Consider the following 17700-nt stretch of genomic DNA (forward strand, 5'->3'; position numbering starts at 1 on the left):
GGGAAGAGTATCCAGTATCCTACAAAGCAGCATGTTTTTCTGTTCTCTATTTCCAAACCTTTGCCACTGTTGTTCTACTTATGGGCGGATCACAAAATAATTACCTAAACGAACCAGGCGCCGAAACACCGTAAGTGATCCTGTACTCCACAGAACAACAATGATTAGGTCACCCTCCTTGCTTATCTCAGGGTCCCACCCTTGAAATAAGGGCAGCAATATTTTTTGCTTTTAAAAGAGCAGGATTAACTTGTTCATGTCTGAAGTATTAATCGTTGTTATTATTATTACTCATATGGATGGCAGGGAAGCACCTAATGAATTCTGGTAAACGTTACAATAGGCCGTGGCTGCTGTTGGCATGACTAACCCTGGATGTATTTACTGGGCTGCCTGTTTATGCTGAAGCCAACTGCACCATGTACTTGTGGTCCCTCACCAACAGTTCACTGTGGCCATGAGGTCCGTGTGGTGCTGATGGTTTTGTGTTGCTCCTCCATCCTTCCCAGCCTGGCTCATTCAGTACAGTATCTCACATGTGCCTCTCCAAACAGGAGCTGCCCAGGGTGTTTTTCTGCTGCCCAGCAGTGGCAGGGTCTCTCCAGAGCCATTTCTTCCTTTCTGCTTTAAGAGAGAAGCAGCTCAGACTTCCAGCTGTGGATTTTGGATTCTTTCCATGGAGTGAGTCCTTTGGCTATCAGAGGATCGATGCAGAAAAACAAATTCCTTCCAAGTGCATCCTTGATGGAGGCAAAATATTTTTCACCCTTTTTTCTTCATAGTATTGGTAATTACATTCCTTAATAATCTGCCTGAAGTGACGTGGGGTGCATGGAGTGAGAGAATGGGATACCACATGTGCATATTTGGGTAGGTAGGAGTGGGAGTTGTCTCTGCTGTTGGCTCTCAGGCAGGTGTGACACCATTTACCCCCTTCACAGCCATCACTTGGGGAAGGAGCAGCATTCCAAGTGAGCTATCCTGCCCCAGGAGCTCTGCCTAATCCTCCACGAGGCTGTGGAAGCCACACACCCCTTTCTGGTTAGGGCCACCTCTTCCCAGCTGCTGCTGGCCCAGGGCCCACAGATGTTTTTAGTGCTCACCTCTCCCTCCTCCAGTGAATTTTCAGCCAAAGGCCACTTCTGGAAGTTGGCTGTGGGGTGTGTTGTGTCACTCCCTGCGCAGCTCATGACTCAGCAGTTGTACAAGTTTCGTACCTGTCAAGGACATGCCAGAAACCACAAATGTTCCTAAGCCAGCAACAGCAAAAGCATCTGGGAGTTTCCACTCAGCTGAAGACAACAATGTCTGCAGTAGATTTTCTTGTGAATTGGTTTCATTTCGTTGCCAACAGATGAGAGCAGAAAAAGAATGCCAAGGCATGAGGGTAGGAAAGCCAGCATCTGGATTTCCAGAGCCTGGAAAGTCCAAGATCATCAAGAGAATAAGTGACGCATCACTGTGCACTGCAGTTTGTTGAAAGTGAACAGAAAACGCTCCTGGAAGCAAGGCCATGGAACCAGTGAAAATTTTAGGAAAATCTCAGGCTGTGAGATCAATTAAAAGGAAACACTGAGGTGCAAGAGAGCAAAATGCAAACATCTCTGCAGGTGTCAGCCTGAAAATGTCATTATTCAAACAAGTGCTGGCACAGGAGCAGTCTCTTGGTGTGTGAGCCATGTCCCAGTGCCAGACCTGGGCAGGAGGGCTGCCCTGCTGCTCCTGGAATGTGGGTCACCCAAGAAGGGGCATCTCCTGGCACCCCAGAATGCCTCTCACAGCCCTGCCAGCCAGAGAGCCAGGAACATGTGCCAGCCATGGCAGGATTGCTTCCCACTCAGTACAGCAGAGACTGGGGCACAGCCTTGATGGTTTCATTCTGCTGGCTCACAGGAGCTGAGCTGGCAAGGAGAGCTGTGACAGCAAGAGCACAGCCAGCCCTGTTCCCTGCCTTCCTCTGCCACCCCCTGCCCTGGGCAGGGATTTTAAGATCCATGTGAATGAGGTGTGAGCAGGAAGGGAAGGGTTGAACAGTTGAGGTCTGGCAATGGATTAGCCTGTCTTTGCTCAGGGATTGGAGTTGTGATGCAGCCAAGATAACAGTGATTGGCGTGCCCTTGTCTGGGAAGAAGGGAGTAGTTAGGGTGCAGTTGGAGGAGTGGGAGGAATCCCTGCCTGCTCAGGCCTGTGGGTGATGGCTTGTTCCTGGGAAAAGTGGCACCACTGTAAGTGGATGGAGAGCGTGGGTGGGGGAGAGAAAGAGGGGATGGTAAACAACCCTGCCTGGTCCATCCTGGATTTCCATCTTGCATTCAGTTAAGACATGCCAAGGCTTATGTTGTTAAACTTCATGTCAGCCCGTTCTCTGTCATGCTTTTCCCACCCCAGAGGAAAATTTTCCAGCAGCCTCTGTTTAACAGTGAGTGCTGCAGGCAGAGATATTGGGGATCCCTTGAACTGTGAACTTTTGTGGGCATGGGAACATCTCTAAAGAGCCTTGGAGTCATTTTCCCCACATGCCTGGATCCCAGGTGTGTGCCAGATCCCCATAAGGACAATTAGGCTGGGATCAAACAGGCGGCTTAATGACAGGAGATGCAAATGATTGCTGGGTGAAGCCTCTCTGAGCAGAAGTGGGAGGCTGAGTCCTCATGGAAATTCTCTGCTTTGGACTGGCATGAGGCAGGGGTTGGAGTGGGGCTGAGGGAGGATTCTGCCTGTGAAGTGCCAGATGCAGCAGGGGGTGACAGAACGGCTCAGCTGAGCATGGGGGCAAAATACCTGCATGTGGCTTGAGCAGGACTGAACTCTGCTCAGAGTGTTTGGTGTGGATGCAGAAAGGTGCATTTGATAAATGACTTTAAGAATAAATTGAGTGCAAGAGGGAAGGATGGTGCTCTTAGCACAGCTTGGGCTTTCCTACCAACTCACACGATGCACAGCCAGCAGATCCCCTCCCTCTGCCCATGTCCTTGTCCTGGTGTGCCAGGCTTGATAGTCAAATGTTTCACTGCTAGGTTTGGGCTTCTGCCTGGAAGAAATACATCCCTGGCACCCCCCCAAGAGCTATTTATAGCAGGAGCTCCTAGAAGACAGTGTGACAACTTCAGAAAACAAGGAATTGCCAAATCATCCTGCAGTGAGCAGCAAATCAAGCCCTTGCCACACACAGCCACGCACGCCCAGAGCCCCAAGTCCTGGTGAGGATTGGTACCAAGTGACTTCGTGGAGGAAATGCTGTGAAGAATCAACAAGGACAGCTTAAAATTCCTGCACAAAATGCCATGTCATGAGCAAAAGCCCATGAGCCTTTTGTCCTTCTGTCAAGTCCCATGGAAACAAACCCTGAGGACACAACAAGCTGGTTCTCCAGTGATGTGGCACGCATGGTGTCTGCAAAAATGCCAGTCCTCAAACTGCTCTTGGCTTTGCTGCACACCTAAAAAAAAGGATGTATTGAGGAAGGCAACACCTTTCCAGTGTGACCAGTGGCAGACACCTGCACAGCTTGTTCCAATCAGGTAGATGCAATTTTTGCATCGAATGTTGTATCCCCTTTCGTAACACCCTAACAGCAGATGTTTCTTTTGCCCTGTCAGGGGCAGGTGGGCAGAGGTCTGCAGGAAAATCCAGACTTTTCTTGCCTCTGTCTAGTTGGCCATTGCAAAGGGGTGACCTTGGTCCTTCCTGGGTGAAGGGAGTTTGGTGTGTAATTGAGCATTGAGCCCAAATCCATGAAAAACCACAATAACAACAAAACCCCAAGGCAGACATTACCCAACTTCAACGTGGAGCAGAGCGTCCTGTCCAGTGTATCATCCTGCCTCCTTCCTCATACTTCTCTGTAAACACCATTTACGTATGTGTTTATACAATCCATGTGTTCCCTGCAATTCTGGGATCACTTCACTCGTTCCACCCACTGCACTTGTTGTAACAGGCACTAAAATTATGGGGGTTTTGTTGCTAGCTTAGTTTATACACCTGCAATTTCCTGGTTTATATGTCCAGAGGTTTTAGTCTTTAATTTAATATTATTCATAGATTTTATTGAGTATTAAAGCACTGTAATGGGCAGTGTCTGTTTAATTATATGTGACAAAACCTATAGAAACAAAGGAAAATTGACCCAATTTGTTACAGCTGGTTTACAAAGATTCCCTGAGGCGACTGAGCATCACTTTTCCTTTTTACTGTACTTCACACATTTCCAAACTTGTGTCAGCTCAGTTCTAATCTAACCTCTCCCTCTGAAGCAGCCTCAGCGTGGCTGCCCCTTCTCCCTGCAGCCCCAAGCCCAAACTCAACATCTTCTCAGCCGTCTGAGGCAGGAGGAAGGAGACTGACATGGTTCTGTGGGTTGTTTTCCTCCTGCTGCTACTGGAAACATGCAAAATGCTGATCACAGCTATTGTGGAGATGACCAAGAAGCATTTTTTTTTCTTCACGTAAACCATGGCTAAATGCCTCTGGATTGGTTAAAGTACTCCCTTTATGCAGCAAAAGCTGCCACAGGCACAGAGATGGTGTCTGCCCTTGTGGAGGTCCCCCCAGGCTGCCTGGGTGGTGTGTGAGGTGCAGCTCTGGCTCGTTTTGCTGGAATATGTTTGAGCATCAGCTCCACCGTCTCCTGGACGCAGTGTTAATTAAACAGAATGGCCCTGCTCCAGGCCCCAGTGGACAAGCATCCACATGGCAACTGCGAGCCTTGTCAGCAGCAAGAGATTAAGGAACTAATTGGCAGGGTTAATCTTCGTGTCAGAGTTGGAAATGAATTGTTAATTTGTTTGGAGGAGTGTAAAGTCCTCTCGCAGCGATGGCAGGTGGGATCATGAGGGAAAGTCTGGGAAGCTGCTCTTGCTGGGGACCTTTCCATTTCACACCTCTGCAAACAGACATCTCCAGTTCTTTGCTCCCGAGGAGTGAGACTCCGGGCAGGGGTCGGAGGAGCTCCTTGTGTCACTCACATCCCTGCAGGTGACAGCACAGCTGCTCCAGCCCCTGACATGGGAGAAGGTCTGGCTGCAGCTTGGGAGGGCCCCTTTGAATTCCAGCCTTTCTGAGCTCGCTCCCTTGTGCTGAGCAGGTCTGACTCTTGCATGGCAGGTACCTGGTGAGGCCAACCTGCTCCAGGATCTGAGTCAGGGAAGATGTGTTCACACCAAAATGCCACTTTTGGGGTAAGCTGTGCAAAACCTGATTGGCTTGTGTGGACACTAAACCCACCCAGACACTTCTCCAGGGCACTGTAGGAAGACAATCTGTCAGGTCAGTCAATGCTTTTCCCTTTCTGCTCTCACTTTACACGCAGGACAGCCGAATATTTCCTTTCTTAGTATCTTTGTAATTTGTCAAGGTGACTGAATTGGTCACGTCACATTAAGACGTAGGAGAAAAGCACCTCAGGCCTTAAATTATTTAAATGAAATTGTAACTTTTGTCACTTGTGCTCTCTTTTGTGCATTGATTATTTTTATTAGTTCAGCAGTAAGAATCGCCATCTCCTCACGCTGGGGTCTGGTATGTTGTGACCAGCACAACCTGATTATAGACATGACAGCAAATAGGACTGGCCTATACTGAGACCTGGGATCCTTCTTGTGCAACAATCCTGTTTAAGACCTTACAGTCAAAACCCTGCCCTTTTACCTGTGCTTCTCACCCCTATCAGTGCCCATTGCCTCATTGATGGGGAGGCTGATGCTGTTCCAAGACACTGTAAAGAACAGATGAGTTTTTCATTGCCAGAAAATTGGCTAGGTTTAGCCTACTTGCTCCAACTTTCACCCTTTCATTTTTCTCCTCACCCTACAGGCAGCTAGGTTGGCTGAATGTAAGTCAAAACTAAAACAGAAAGAACTCTTTTCTTTTGAAGGGATGGGTGTTTGGAGATTTATCATTAGCAGAGCTGTATCTGCCCTGTGTAGCTAAGAAGGCTCACAGCACGTTGCTGGCATGAGCAGCTACTGCAGTGAAGTCCCACTTGAGCTGCCATTTTCTATTCCACATAAAACCACCCTTCACAGTTTTTTGACTAAATTATTATTACTTTCTTGTCCTAAAACGCCAAAAATGCAGTGATATTCTATCAGAGCTTCTCTGTGCTGTCATTTCCTATTAATTGCTTAGAAATAATGACAATATAATTTGGAACAAGACTGTCACCTTGTCTATGCCGTATATAAAATGTTAATACTAAAAGTGGACTGGGTTCATCCTAGAGCTAATTAGTTCTTTGGAGAATTTACTTTGTGCAGCAGCCTGTACTGTCCATATTGATGTTAACATATTATATAATCAGCTTTAGAAAAGGCAGCAGTCTGAAGGCCAGGTTCTGTGCCCCTGTGCTAAGTCACTACCCTGAGGAGAGCACTGAAAAATCAGCAGAATTTGACTAGAAAATAGAGCACAAATGCCTGGGTTTTGTAAGCAGTTGTAGAACAACTGATTATCTCCAAATCAACACTGTTTGCAAACTGCTCTCCAAATATGTTTTTATTGCTATATATATAGCAGAGATTTTACAAAATGAGTTAGATGTTCCCTTTCGCTGTCCAAATTGGGTGGTGAAGTCATGGAACATGCTATTTTGATAATTTGGAACATGCCCCAGGAGTTGATGAAATGATCTCTCTTGCTCTGTACGTAAACTGTGTTTCCATGCAAACATCAGAAGGGTCAGAGCTGCAAATATGAGCTTGCAGGATCTGCTCTATCTCTGCCTGGCTTTTTACTACCTGTTTAAACACTTAACATGTTTTAATAGACAACTACAACTTGTCAAAGGAAATACTCCCCTATAAAAGCAAACGGTGGATAGAGTGGAATTGCTACTGTGAACTTAGTGGTAAGATATTTAAGTATCATTTAGTGAGAGGGCTTTTAAAAAAAAATCCAAGACCAGTATTTGAGGGTTTGAATTTTCCTTTTCATGAATCATGACTTCTCTGCTGGTTCTGGTGCTTGAATAGACCAGCAAGGTACAAAGAAAAAAATTCTTCCCTGGCACAGGTGGCCCAGAGGAGCTGTGGCTGCTCCATCCCTGGCAGTGTCCAGGGTCAGGTTAGTCAGACTTGGAGCAACATGGAACAGTGGATGGGATGGGCTTTAAGGTCCCTCCCAACCCAAACTATTCTGTGATTCCACAATCCTGAGCAGCATCTTCACCTTGACTTTCCACAGAGGATTTTGCCATCTTCCCTCAAAAGTGGAAACAGGAAGAAGAAATCAACTGCTGTGTGTTGTTCCTCAAATCCTTGGGAGGCAGGATCCTGATGGAGATTTATCATCTCACTCCTGGCTCAGGTGAGTAGTGGGGCAGGTACAGTTTATCACCTCTTTCCCCCACAGTAGCAGGTTCTCTGCTTTAGTCATTCTGCACTCTGATTGTAAGGTTGTACTGATGTATTTTTCTTTAGTCTGTTGCTGTAATCTTGTCTAAAGGAAACAATAAAATATCCTCTAAGATTAATATTAGAGATGAGAAATCCAATTAGAGCTCACATCCTTCAAAACCCTGATGGGTAAGAGCCCCTGTTACATAATAACTAAGGGTGGGAGTAGGCCCCGTTTGATCAATTTGTTCCAGCTCTTGGTTATGAATAGTTCAGGGAACTAAAACAGTGACAGATGAAGACATAATTCCCAGATCAGAGAAGAGACAGACACCTGTAGGGTAGAATACAGGTATTTCTTGACATAGCACCAAACCAGAGATGAACAGCACAATGTAGATTTGACACTTTTATTAACAAAGAACCCATGGGGCTCATTCATTAGTACAAAATACAATCATGTTCCTGTATGTTAAACAGCTTTTTTTTTATTTTGTCTCTTTTAAACTGTTTCACAGTTATCAAAACAAAGCCCCTGCATATTGAACTTATTATTGTGCAAACAGTAATTATTTTTTAAGGATCAATTTCTGCACTAAGCCAAGTGCCAGAGAGCAGAACTTAATCTTGTTTTCACCCCTCCTTTGAAGGGCCATGTGTGCTTCCGAAGAAACACGTAATAGTTGACTTTTTTTTTTTGCGGCAAACAATCTAAGGCCACAGTTTATCTGCAAAGAATAAAAAAACAACTCAAAGATTTTAGAAAAAAAAAAGCACATCTTTACCCTTCATACTGCTGTTTGCTTGACCATGATTATACCAGGTGGCACACATCACCTATCAGGTATTACAGTCCAAAAAAGCACCTAATGTTCTTTAAGCTAATATTCTGAATTATTACCATGCAAGTTAATACATGACCAAATTACTTTTCAAGTAACTCTAATGGTATCTGTTTTAAGGAAAAGATGCTTGTTCCCTTTCCAGATGATGTGAATGAAAATCCTGCATTGATTGTATGGGCAGGCCCTCACTTAAATAAAAAGGCATGAGAGCTACACTTTGAGACTTAAGTAATAATTTTTTGAATGTCCTTTCTAAATCATGCACCCAAATTTTGGTTAAAGCTGCATTTGCTATAGAAGACAATACTAAATGTTGCAAATGAAAGGAGTAACTGCAGTTTGGAAACGTGAATCTCTACCAGTCTGTCTTTCACACTGATGCAAAAGTGATTTGAGGTGAAGTGTTAGAAATTAGACAATGTAAGGAAGTTATACTAAAAGAAGACTAAAAATATATATCCGTGTACGCCTGTAGAAAAATCCCTGCTTCTTAAGTGAAGACAGATTTCATAAAAATACATTTAGACTTTGTTTAAACTGCAGTTACTGATGAAATGAAGGAAACTCAGTTACTATTTTTGTAGTTATCAGAAAGTACACTGTTTTACCACATGAAGCACCGGGTTTTAACCCCAAAACCCTTCTATAAGACATAAGGAGTATTTCTAGTAGTCCAAAATCCCCTGTATTTCAAAGACAGGACTGTAAACGTGCATGTTGACAATGCTGTTTTCTGCTCCTGTAAGTGATCTGTTGGTGATTGTTTACTGATCCCAATTGATGGTTGGCAGGAAGCAAACATTCTACTATTAAATGAAGGCAGCAGAAGGGCAAGTAAATGCTGTGCCTTCACTCTTAGCAGCAACAAACTCTCTCTGTTCTAAATGACCTGAGGAGGAAAACATTAAAATATTGCACCAAAACAAAATTAAACAGCAAAAACAAACAAGGAAACACACCAACAAATATAGTATGGATAGCAAATGACCAGTGCAGCCCCTGACAATAGATCTTTAGACAAAAATGCAGGAGTAATGAAAAGCTTTGTGCCATTACCAGAGTACTTTGTTCCCCTGACGTCTGCTTTCACTTCAGTTATAAGCTATGTCTATTCTGGGTATATTTACACCTCTCCCTACACCTTGTATCTCATTCACTAACCACAGAAACCATTAAGGGTCCCTTTTAGAACCTTGAAGTATACTGGAGCTTTAACAAGACTTTTTTTGGTCTCAAATCTGACCGTAAGTAAATATCCAAAACAGAGGTAGGCTTATAAAGGCTTTTGAATAAATAAATATTGTCCATTTTGCTAAGTATACCTGCTGCTGGCAAAAGGTTTCTCCCTTGCCATGCTTCCCCTTATCATGCTATCCATAGGCTTAAGATGCAGAAGAAGAACTCACAGTAGAAGAGGTTAGAATAATTCCCTTAAGAAATCCCTTGAAAGAAAGCATAGTGCATAAGCTCGTCTCAAAGTTCACTGTTCTGTTTCACACTTGTGTCTTGCATTCAGGAAATGGTTGCCTTCATAATATTGTGTAATAGCCATTCTGTCATCCACGGTGTCCTCAGGATCATGCTGAATGAGGAAAGAGTACCACTTGGCAGTTGTGAGAAGGGCAGGTTCCCATCAAACATGAAGACTGCGCTCTGTGTTGCAGTAATCTTCCTTTTTGGATGCAGACAGTGCAGAGCTGAAACCCCCTGAACACTGGAATCTTTTGGAAATGTTTTCTTATCCCACATTCTGTTCTACTACAGGAGTTCTCAACATCCCTATGTACATTCTTCCAGAGCATTGCAAACAAAATATAAATTCTTTTCTCTTCAGAAGATCCACACGTCTCCTCCTCGTACTTTGTGTAGTGTATCCTCTTTTTGGAAAACATTCAGTATTTCATTGATGCATTTTTTTTTTTTTCAGTATTTTCAGGAACTTCTCAAGTATCCCAAGCTGAGCTGCTCCCCTGTTATCCTCTGTGCAGACTAATCCAGCAGGTTCTCTTTTATCACCAACGTGCTCACACCTCCTTCTCCATTCTCCTTTGCATTTCTTGTACACAGACTGAAGTTTTGAAAAAGAAAAACTTTCCTTTTTAGCTGCACTACCAGCTTAAGCAGCAGAAAGATTAAGACATTCATCACAATGATGCTTGTTACAAATCCTCTTCAGAGCATGAATGAAACGGGCTGAACTTCTTCTACATCAGTTGGATGTGGATCAATCTAAGGAGAGAAGAAAGACAACAATTACTGCCTGCAATTCCTGCATTTAGGTATGTGTTTGGGTTTCTTTTTTGCCATCTGACAATAAAAACACCACCTGCTATTTATTTTCTTACCTCTGAATAAAGAGGTGGAGGCTGAAACCGGAACTCTTGTATGTAAGCAAAGACAGGACAACACAACTGTTCCTCACAGTCAATGGGTGGTGGATAAGCAGGAACATGTCTGGAAAACTCTTCCTCAGACACTACATCAGCATAATTTGGTGGTGCTGAAACACAAGAGATGCTTCTGTCACATTTCAAACTATTTACTCGCAGCAAGAACATTTGCATTACAGTATATCCAGGACCATGAAAACTGTATTGGAAGTGTACTGAACTAGTAAATACTGTAACTAAAATTATGTTTTCATTTTACTCAGGTGATTCTGCAGGAATAGAGAGAGTGCTGTACTTTTACAGTAACTCCAGCAGCAAACCTGTGTTGTATCAAGAGATATTCAGTGATGAGCAGAATATTCCCACCATCAGAAGTTGTTTCAGTCAGATGGGGAACAGAGAGACTTCAGGAAGGCTGGAGTTTGGGTAACCTCACCAATTGTTTTGGATTTCAAGTTAAGACTTCTTGAGTCATACTTCCATGGCCTACATCCCTGGCAGTGCCCTTCAACTGGCACTGCACCCATCTGCTGCAGACAGTGCTGTGCTGGATTAGAGAGAGTTCAATATGCATTTATTACCTTCAGGGTGTTCAGGCATGGTCAATGCCAGCCAACTCATATCCATACTAAACTGGCTGGTAATGCTGGAGTTTCTGCTTGAAAATCCAATACATGGAATAGTGCCAATCACCAGAGGCATTTCAATCATCAATTTCTTAGCACCAGGAATATGGATATACACCTATGTGACAGCCCCCAAACAGAAGAAAAAAACGTCATGAGACCCCATTGAATGCTGCTCTTAAAAGCTGCCCTACTCCCTACACTGCAAATTTAAAAATTAAGAGCTTTGTCATCCCAGATATGCTTAGCTAATACTCTGGCAGCTTTCCTTATTTTTCAGCAGCTTCCTTCTTTCTGTAACTTGTCTCTAAGCGACATTAAAAAATAAAAACCATCTTGACAAACATAATTACACACTTAACTTTCAGTCTTATCTTCCCATTTCTGGAAAGAAACACTTGAGGACCCCATTCAGCTTGAAATACTTTCCCAAAATAATCCCTGCATGTCTGAAACTGCTAAGTCATGTCTAAGATGCTTCTTCCTCAGAAACATTTTTCCCTTTTCCACATTATTCCCATCTTTCCATCTCAGAATCTCTTAATGACCTTTAGTCTCTCATGTATGTAGTTTATGATATTTATTTTTCACAGAGTCAGAGAATGGTTTGGGTTAGAAGGGACCTTAAAGATCATCTAGTTCTAAGCCCCCACCATGGGCTGGGACACCTTTCCCTAGATTTGTGTTTACTGTAGTTCCCAAGTTAAAAACCTAAGAGCCACTCAGTCAATTCCTCTGTCCCCACCTGAATGCAGTATCTAAAGCTCGTACATTTGAAAACCCCATACTTACAGCTAATGAATATTCTACTCTAATAATGCAGCAGTCAAGTATAGATGGGGATACAGGTGGGATTTTCAGAGTTTTCCCATTCCAGGTATCTGTACTCCCAGAGGCAATGTGGTTTCCTCGGACATTGGCAACCATCTGACGGAAGGTTTTTGTCTTCCCACTGGCCAGGTAAGTTTGTGTTTGGAAAATGGCAGCTTTTGGAACAATCAAACGAGAAGAGCAGTTCTCAATTTCTGCATAGATTGGGATGGCTTCCCCTTAGAGACAGAAAAAGTCCAATGAATAATTTGTATTTACCAACTTTCCTCTGGGAGTATCAAAGCATGTTACACAGCACGTACATCATCTGCAGTGTTATGAGAACAATACTTGGTAAGTTTCCTCAAACCAGTTTATTTTTTTCAGAGTGGGATCCAGGCAGAATTATAGCCACCTACTATGTTTTACACATAAACAATGATTCATTTAGAAACATTAAGCATAATATGAACAAGCTATAAAAGCTTTATTTGCAAATTACGCCTTCATCTTCCTTTTATATAGTACTAAATGAATTTCAGGATGTTTTATTTTCTCAACGCATCTAATGTTATCAAGATGAAGAAGAAGCTCTTAAAGCTCCTTCTTACCAAAGTGTAAACCTATACAAATAGGATGTAAAAACCTAATTACATCCCAACTAAGTATTTTATCCCAGATCCCAGATAAAAACATTTTGCTGTTCTTTACACTCAAATGTACATGGACTTTCCATAAGATTATTAACAGGATGTCCTTTCAATTTATATTCCTAAGGGGAAAAGTAAGATGATTTTTTAAAAAATGAAATTCATTTGGATCTTAATTTACTTCAATTAAACAGAACTACTCTTTAAACTGCAAAGTATACCTATTAGATGCTTAGAATTTACATTTTTAAGGTAACTACTCTTACCATTACAGTATCCCTTCCTCTCAATTTTGGCACTGAGAGACACTGGCCCAGAGGTGAAAAACCAACAGCCAACCATCTTCTCCTGACTTCTTAGAACAGGTGTCTATAAAATATAGAGTATTTTTCATTTTATAAAGCTCTTCATCACTTGCAGTTTAGTGTTATGCATATCAGTCACTGCAACCCAGCTCTAAAACCCACGGGACCTGAATCCCTGAACTGCTCAGTGCAACTGTAGTTTTGCCACCATGTGAAATTTAACCAAAGTTTGGCAAACTCAACATTTCTCTTCTGAAATCCCAGTCTGTATTTAGACTGCACCAAGCAACACTGACCAGTGTGTCTTTGCATGTGCTTTGTCTTCAAAATGAACTTTTTTAAAGGTCTCATGGAGCACTGTGGTGTTCATCCCCATGTTTCTCAGTGCAGAAGAATGCAGAATTCATTTTCTCTGCAATAACTAACAGCTCAGCGGGTAATTTTTTATCTTTGAATCTTTAAGAAATGATAAATGTATATAGACACTGGGCTAAGGGGATGCACTTTCATTACTTGCAAGCTGCAACCCCTCCCCAAAAAATTCAGAGGCATGACAAAAACCATCTTAATTATTCAAGGACTGTTGCACTGGATGACATTTACACTGCCTGCAATGTTTTCATTAGAATAAACTCACAAACCACACGTCAAGGGTCCAAGCCAGGATCAAAGCTACTCAAAATGATTTACTGGGCAGTGGCACCCATCAATACAATAATGCAAACTGGTTTTGTATTTCCTCTATTATAATGAAAAAACCCTGTTGTTTTGCACTTTTGGTGGTAGCCTTGGAATCCTTTAAGACTGGCACTGCCTTTCTGATGTGTCCCACAGGCCTCTTCTGTGCAATTACCTGTGGTCTGCTCTGTTCTTACAGAACGTGGTTATGATGCCTTCAAACTCCTAACTACTGAATATAAAGACTATTCTGCTTACAGATGTCACTGCCAGAATACCCTAAGTTCTCCCTAGAATGGATTAAAATGTAAGCATGTAATGAGGGGGGAAAAAGCCTGCTCAAAACATCTCTTCTCTATGTTCACGTCATGATGTTAAAATTATCCTACCATTTTAAATAAAATAGAAATTACTCATTCATATTTAAATGAATAACCATTTAGATCCAGTTGCTATCATGAAAGTGCAAGGTATAATTTTATATTATTTTCATAATATGGGTAGAGATAAAAGAATCCAGCTCATTAGCTTCCATCTTGCCTATTTATTCATTACTTAATGCCTGATCTTTCTTATTACTCTACAGTATTTCCAGTGATTATTAAAAACTCAATTCTTTAATGTGGCCAAATCTGTCATAGGGAAATAACTGAAAGGATCTCTGGAGCAGCTGCATGCTCACACTTCATGTTAGAAAATGACATGCAAAATGCAGGGATACGTAACATAATGGCCAGAGCCTAAATGACAGCCTGGGCATGATTAATACTCTTCTCTAATTACTGTTCCTCAACCTACTATTATTGTAGAGTTTAGGACACTGCAGCACTGTGAATGTACTTGCTCTGGTAAGAGTAACTACTCTGCACTCATGCATTACTATTATTAAGCCTTATTTATGCATCTGAAGCCTGCCTAACTTTTTGGCAGGAGCATCTCTGCCAGCAGGGATGTAATCAATGGTATTAAAAAAGCCACTCTGTTTGCTATTCACACAACCTAAGATCATCTATTTATAGAGAAAAGCTTAGGGAGCTTATATGCCTTCAGAAGTCAGAAAATCATCTCTGGATAACATGGGAAGGGTTATGGCTGGATGTGAATGCTGCTTGGGAATGGTTTATTTGCAGCTGGTTTTACAGGGAGGAAGGAGCAGTGGGGGACCCTCTTACCAGGAGAGCTGGTGAGCTGACATCAATGTGGCTGATGACCTGGAGCTCTGTCTGCACACTCTGGTCAGGCACAGCAGGCCTCTCCAGAACTGCTTTCACATAGTACTGGATACTGCCATACTTCCCAGTAAAAGAGGTCACCAGAGGTCTGAAACGAGCAGTCATAAAACCATTACCCTCAATTAATAATTCGTCTCCAAACATTAACACTTCCCGTGTGCATAAACATTTCCCAATTTACAGCTTGTACTTTTATGGCCTTGGAGAAGCTGGAGCAAGCAAGGCCTGTCTGTGAGGTGCTTGATTAAGACAAATATATAAAGCTGATACTAAAAAAAAACACAAGTCAAATTACATTAAGTTAATGTTCCACTACAAGCAGCATCCAGCACAATCCCTTCAGGTTGGATTATTGAACTTACTCTTGAGGGAGCTGAAAGCTGAACGGAAATTCGTGTCTTCCATCTAGAAGAATTAAGTTTTCCTCACCTGTAGGATAAGAGTGAATAGTATGTTTTAGTTATCCCAGAAATAGAACAAAGCACACACTTTTATAAATTATTTATGTATTAAAAACACCCAGATGCAAGAAGTTTTTATTGATCCCAGTGGGTTCTGGACTGCGGCCCATGCTTTATTTATGCTGTGATGTGATTTCAATGAAAAACAAAAATCAAGGAAACATAGGAGACCTTGAGATTCAGTTCAGGACTCTGGCCAATTTCTAATCCAAAATGGCTTCTGCAAAGCACAAAGTAAGTTTCTTTCCAGCAGGACAGCAATTAATCTACTTTTCCAATTAACAATTAAATTAACTTCTGTGCCAAAAAATCTGCCATTTAAGGTCAGCACCAAGAAATACTATAAATATACGAGCTCTCAATTTATTCGTGTAGGGCCTACTGTTACACAATTTCCAAGGCCTAAACCTGCCTTCCCTACAGATCAGCCTGAGCTGCGTTTCACCCTTACAGAACTAAACGTTGTTCTGGCTTTAATTTTTCAACGCTGCCATAATGCTGCAGTGTCTGTGCGACAGAGATCTGCAACAGCAGAGCTTCCTCTGCCGCCTTAATCCACGGGATGAGCCTGACTGCTTCCAGGGTGTTCCACGGCAGCTCCCCAGAGCCGCCTGCCCAGCACGCCCAGCGCCGAGGGGCCCGACGGAATCCCCAGCGGGGCCGAGCCTCTGCAGGAAACCCACGCAGCGCAGGGAACCGAGCTGCGGATTTTATTCCAGTCCCGCTCGCGTTTTTCAGCCACCACCCAAGGAATCACAGGGCCAGGGATGAGGCAGCGGCAGCTTCCCCGGGCCCTCGGCCGAACGCTGCGGCAGCGCTGTCCTGCCGTTCCCTTCGGTCCCCGGAGCCCATGCCCACCCGGAGAGTCCCCCCTCGCTGCGGGCCGTGGGCGCCTTCCCGCAGCGCCACTCCCCCGGTCCCACCCCCGCCGCGGCTGCGGGAGCGGCCGGGCCCGCGCCCCGCGCCCCCCCCTCGCCGCCTCACCTTCGGGCGGGTCCCGCAGGAGGCTCTGCCGGATGTCCAGGTACCGCACCTCCGCCTCCCGCCGCGGCCCCGGCCCCGGGGACCGCACCGCCACCCCCCACGTGCCCGCCCCGGGCACCGCGCCGGGGCTTTCGCTCCAAGCGACGCGCGCCCGGCCCGCGGCCTCCAGGCGCAGCCCCCGGAGCGGCAGCGGCCCCGCCAGCTCCAGCAGCACCTGCCCGGACACCGTGTCCCCGCTGCAGTAGCCGCCGCCGCCGCCTCCGCCGCGCCGGGCCTCGTCCTCCAGCACCAGGGCCAGCGTCTTCACCGCGCCGCCGGCCCCGGGGCCCGGCCCGGCCGCCGCCATCGCTCCCCGGCCGCGGGGGAACCGCGCCCGCCCTCGCCGAGCGCTTTAAACCCGCCCGTCTCCGCCAGCGCCCGCGGCGCCGCGTCCCGCCCCCGCGCGCTGCCCATTGGCCGGCCCGCGGCGCCGCGCTCCGCCATTCGCCGGGGGCCGCCCCTGCGCCCCCGCCTCATTGGTACTCGGCGGGCGCACGCCCGGAGTGCGTCACGCTGCGTGATCGCAGCGGCGGGGCCAATCGCGCGCGGGCGAGCGCGCGTGGACAGCGCGGCGATTGGCCAGACGGCGGCAGGGCCCCGGCGCGCGGGCCAATGGCGCGGCGCGGCCACCACGTGCACAGCCTGTGGGTAAACAGGGAGCGGGGGCGGGGCCAGCGCGGAGGGGGCGGGGCCGGAGCCCTCACCCCTCACCCCGCCACGCCCCTCCGGGACGGGTCCCGGGCGGGTCGGGGGTTTGTCCCTCGCTTTGCCGCCCGCTCACCGCTGTGGGTAACTCGTGTGCCCTCGGTGACCCCGCGCTGAGGGGAAACCTTGTCTCTCGGTGCCCCTCGGGTGCTGCCGTAGGAAGACAGAGGCAGCGCGGAAGCGCAGTGCTGGGTCGGTGTCAGCCTCTCCCGCTGACAGCCGGGCTGGCTGAGATTATTAATGTGCTGCTGCTGTTCCCCGCTCCCTTTGCCCGGAGGTTATCTGCCTGTGTGAAGCCCTTTTTTGCCCCACTGAAGAGCAGCAAGTGATGGGGTTTAGCTGTAAATGAGCTGTCCTGGACGGCGTGGACACCTCGTGTCCACACGAGTACTGTGCGTTTCTCTACTTTGGTAAAACAAGAAATGGTTTAAGAACTGGTTTAAGACCTCGCTCCTACAGCCCCACTTTGTACTTGGGCAGCGAAACGGGTGCCCGCTGTGTGCTGTCACACCTGAGCATAAGTAACACTTGGGAGATAGAATAAAGAATAAATACAAAGTTTTGATGATATATTTAGAAGCAGCAGCTTAGGAAACTCCAGCAAACAGCGGCAGAGTGGTGAATATGTCTGAGTCGGTGGT

The 17700-nt window shown here is 45.4% G+C and overlaps 1 protein-coding gene across 1 annotated transcript; it reads right to left on the reverse strand.

Annotated features, from left to right (window-relative positions):
- Positions 1 to 7728: 7728 nt before the first annotated feature.
- Positions 7729 to 16683, reverse strand: ARRDC4 (arrestin domain containing 4). The gene is made up of 8 exons (XM_066328273.1): positions 16316 to 16683; positions 15233 to 15299; positions 14811 to 14958; positions 12922 to 13024; positions 11988 to 12244; positions 11151 to 11313; positions 10525 to 10679; positions 7729 to 10408 (listed from the first exon to the last, which is right to left on the reverse strand). The coding sequence occupies exons 1-8, from the start codon at positions 16659 to 16661 to the stop codon at positions 10352 to 10354; spliced, it is 1296 nt and encodes a 431-aa protein (XP_066184370.1). The 5' UTR covers positions 16662 to 16683; the 3' UTR covers positions 7729 to 10351.
- Positions 16684 to 17700: the final 1017 nt, after the last annotated feature.

This window comes from Sylvia atricapilla, chromosome 13, assembly GCF_009819655.1.
Source record: "Sylvia atricapilla isolate bSylAtr1 chromosome 13, bSylAtr1.pri, whole genome shotgun sequence".
Lineage (NCBI taxonomy): Eukaryota > Metazoa > Chordata > Aves > Passeriformes > Sylviidae > Sylvia > Sylvia atricapilla.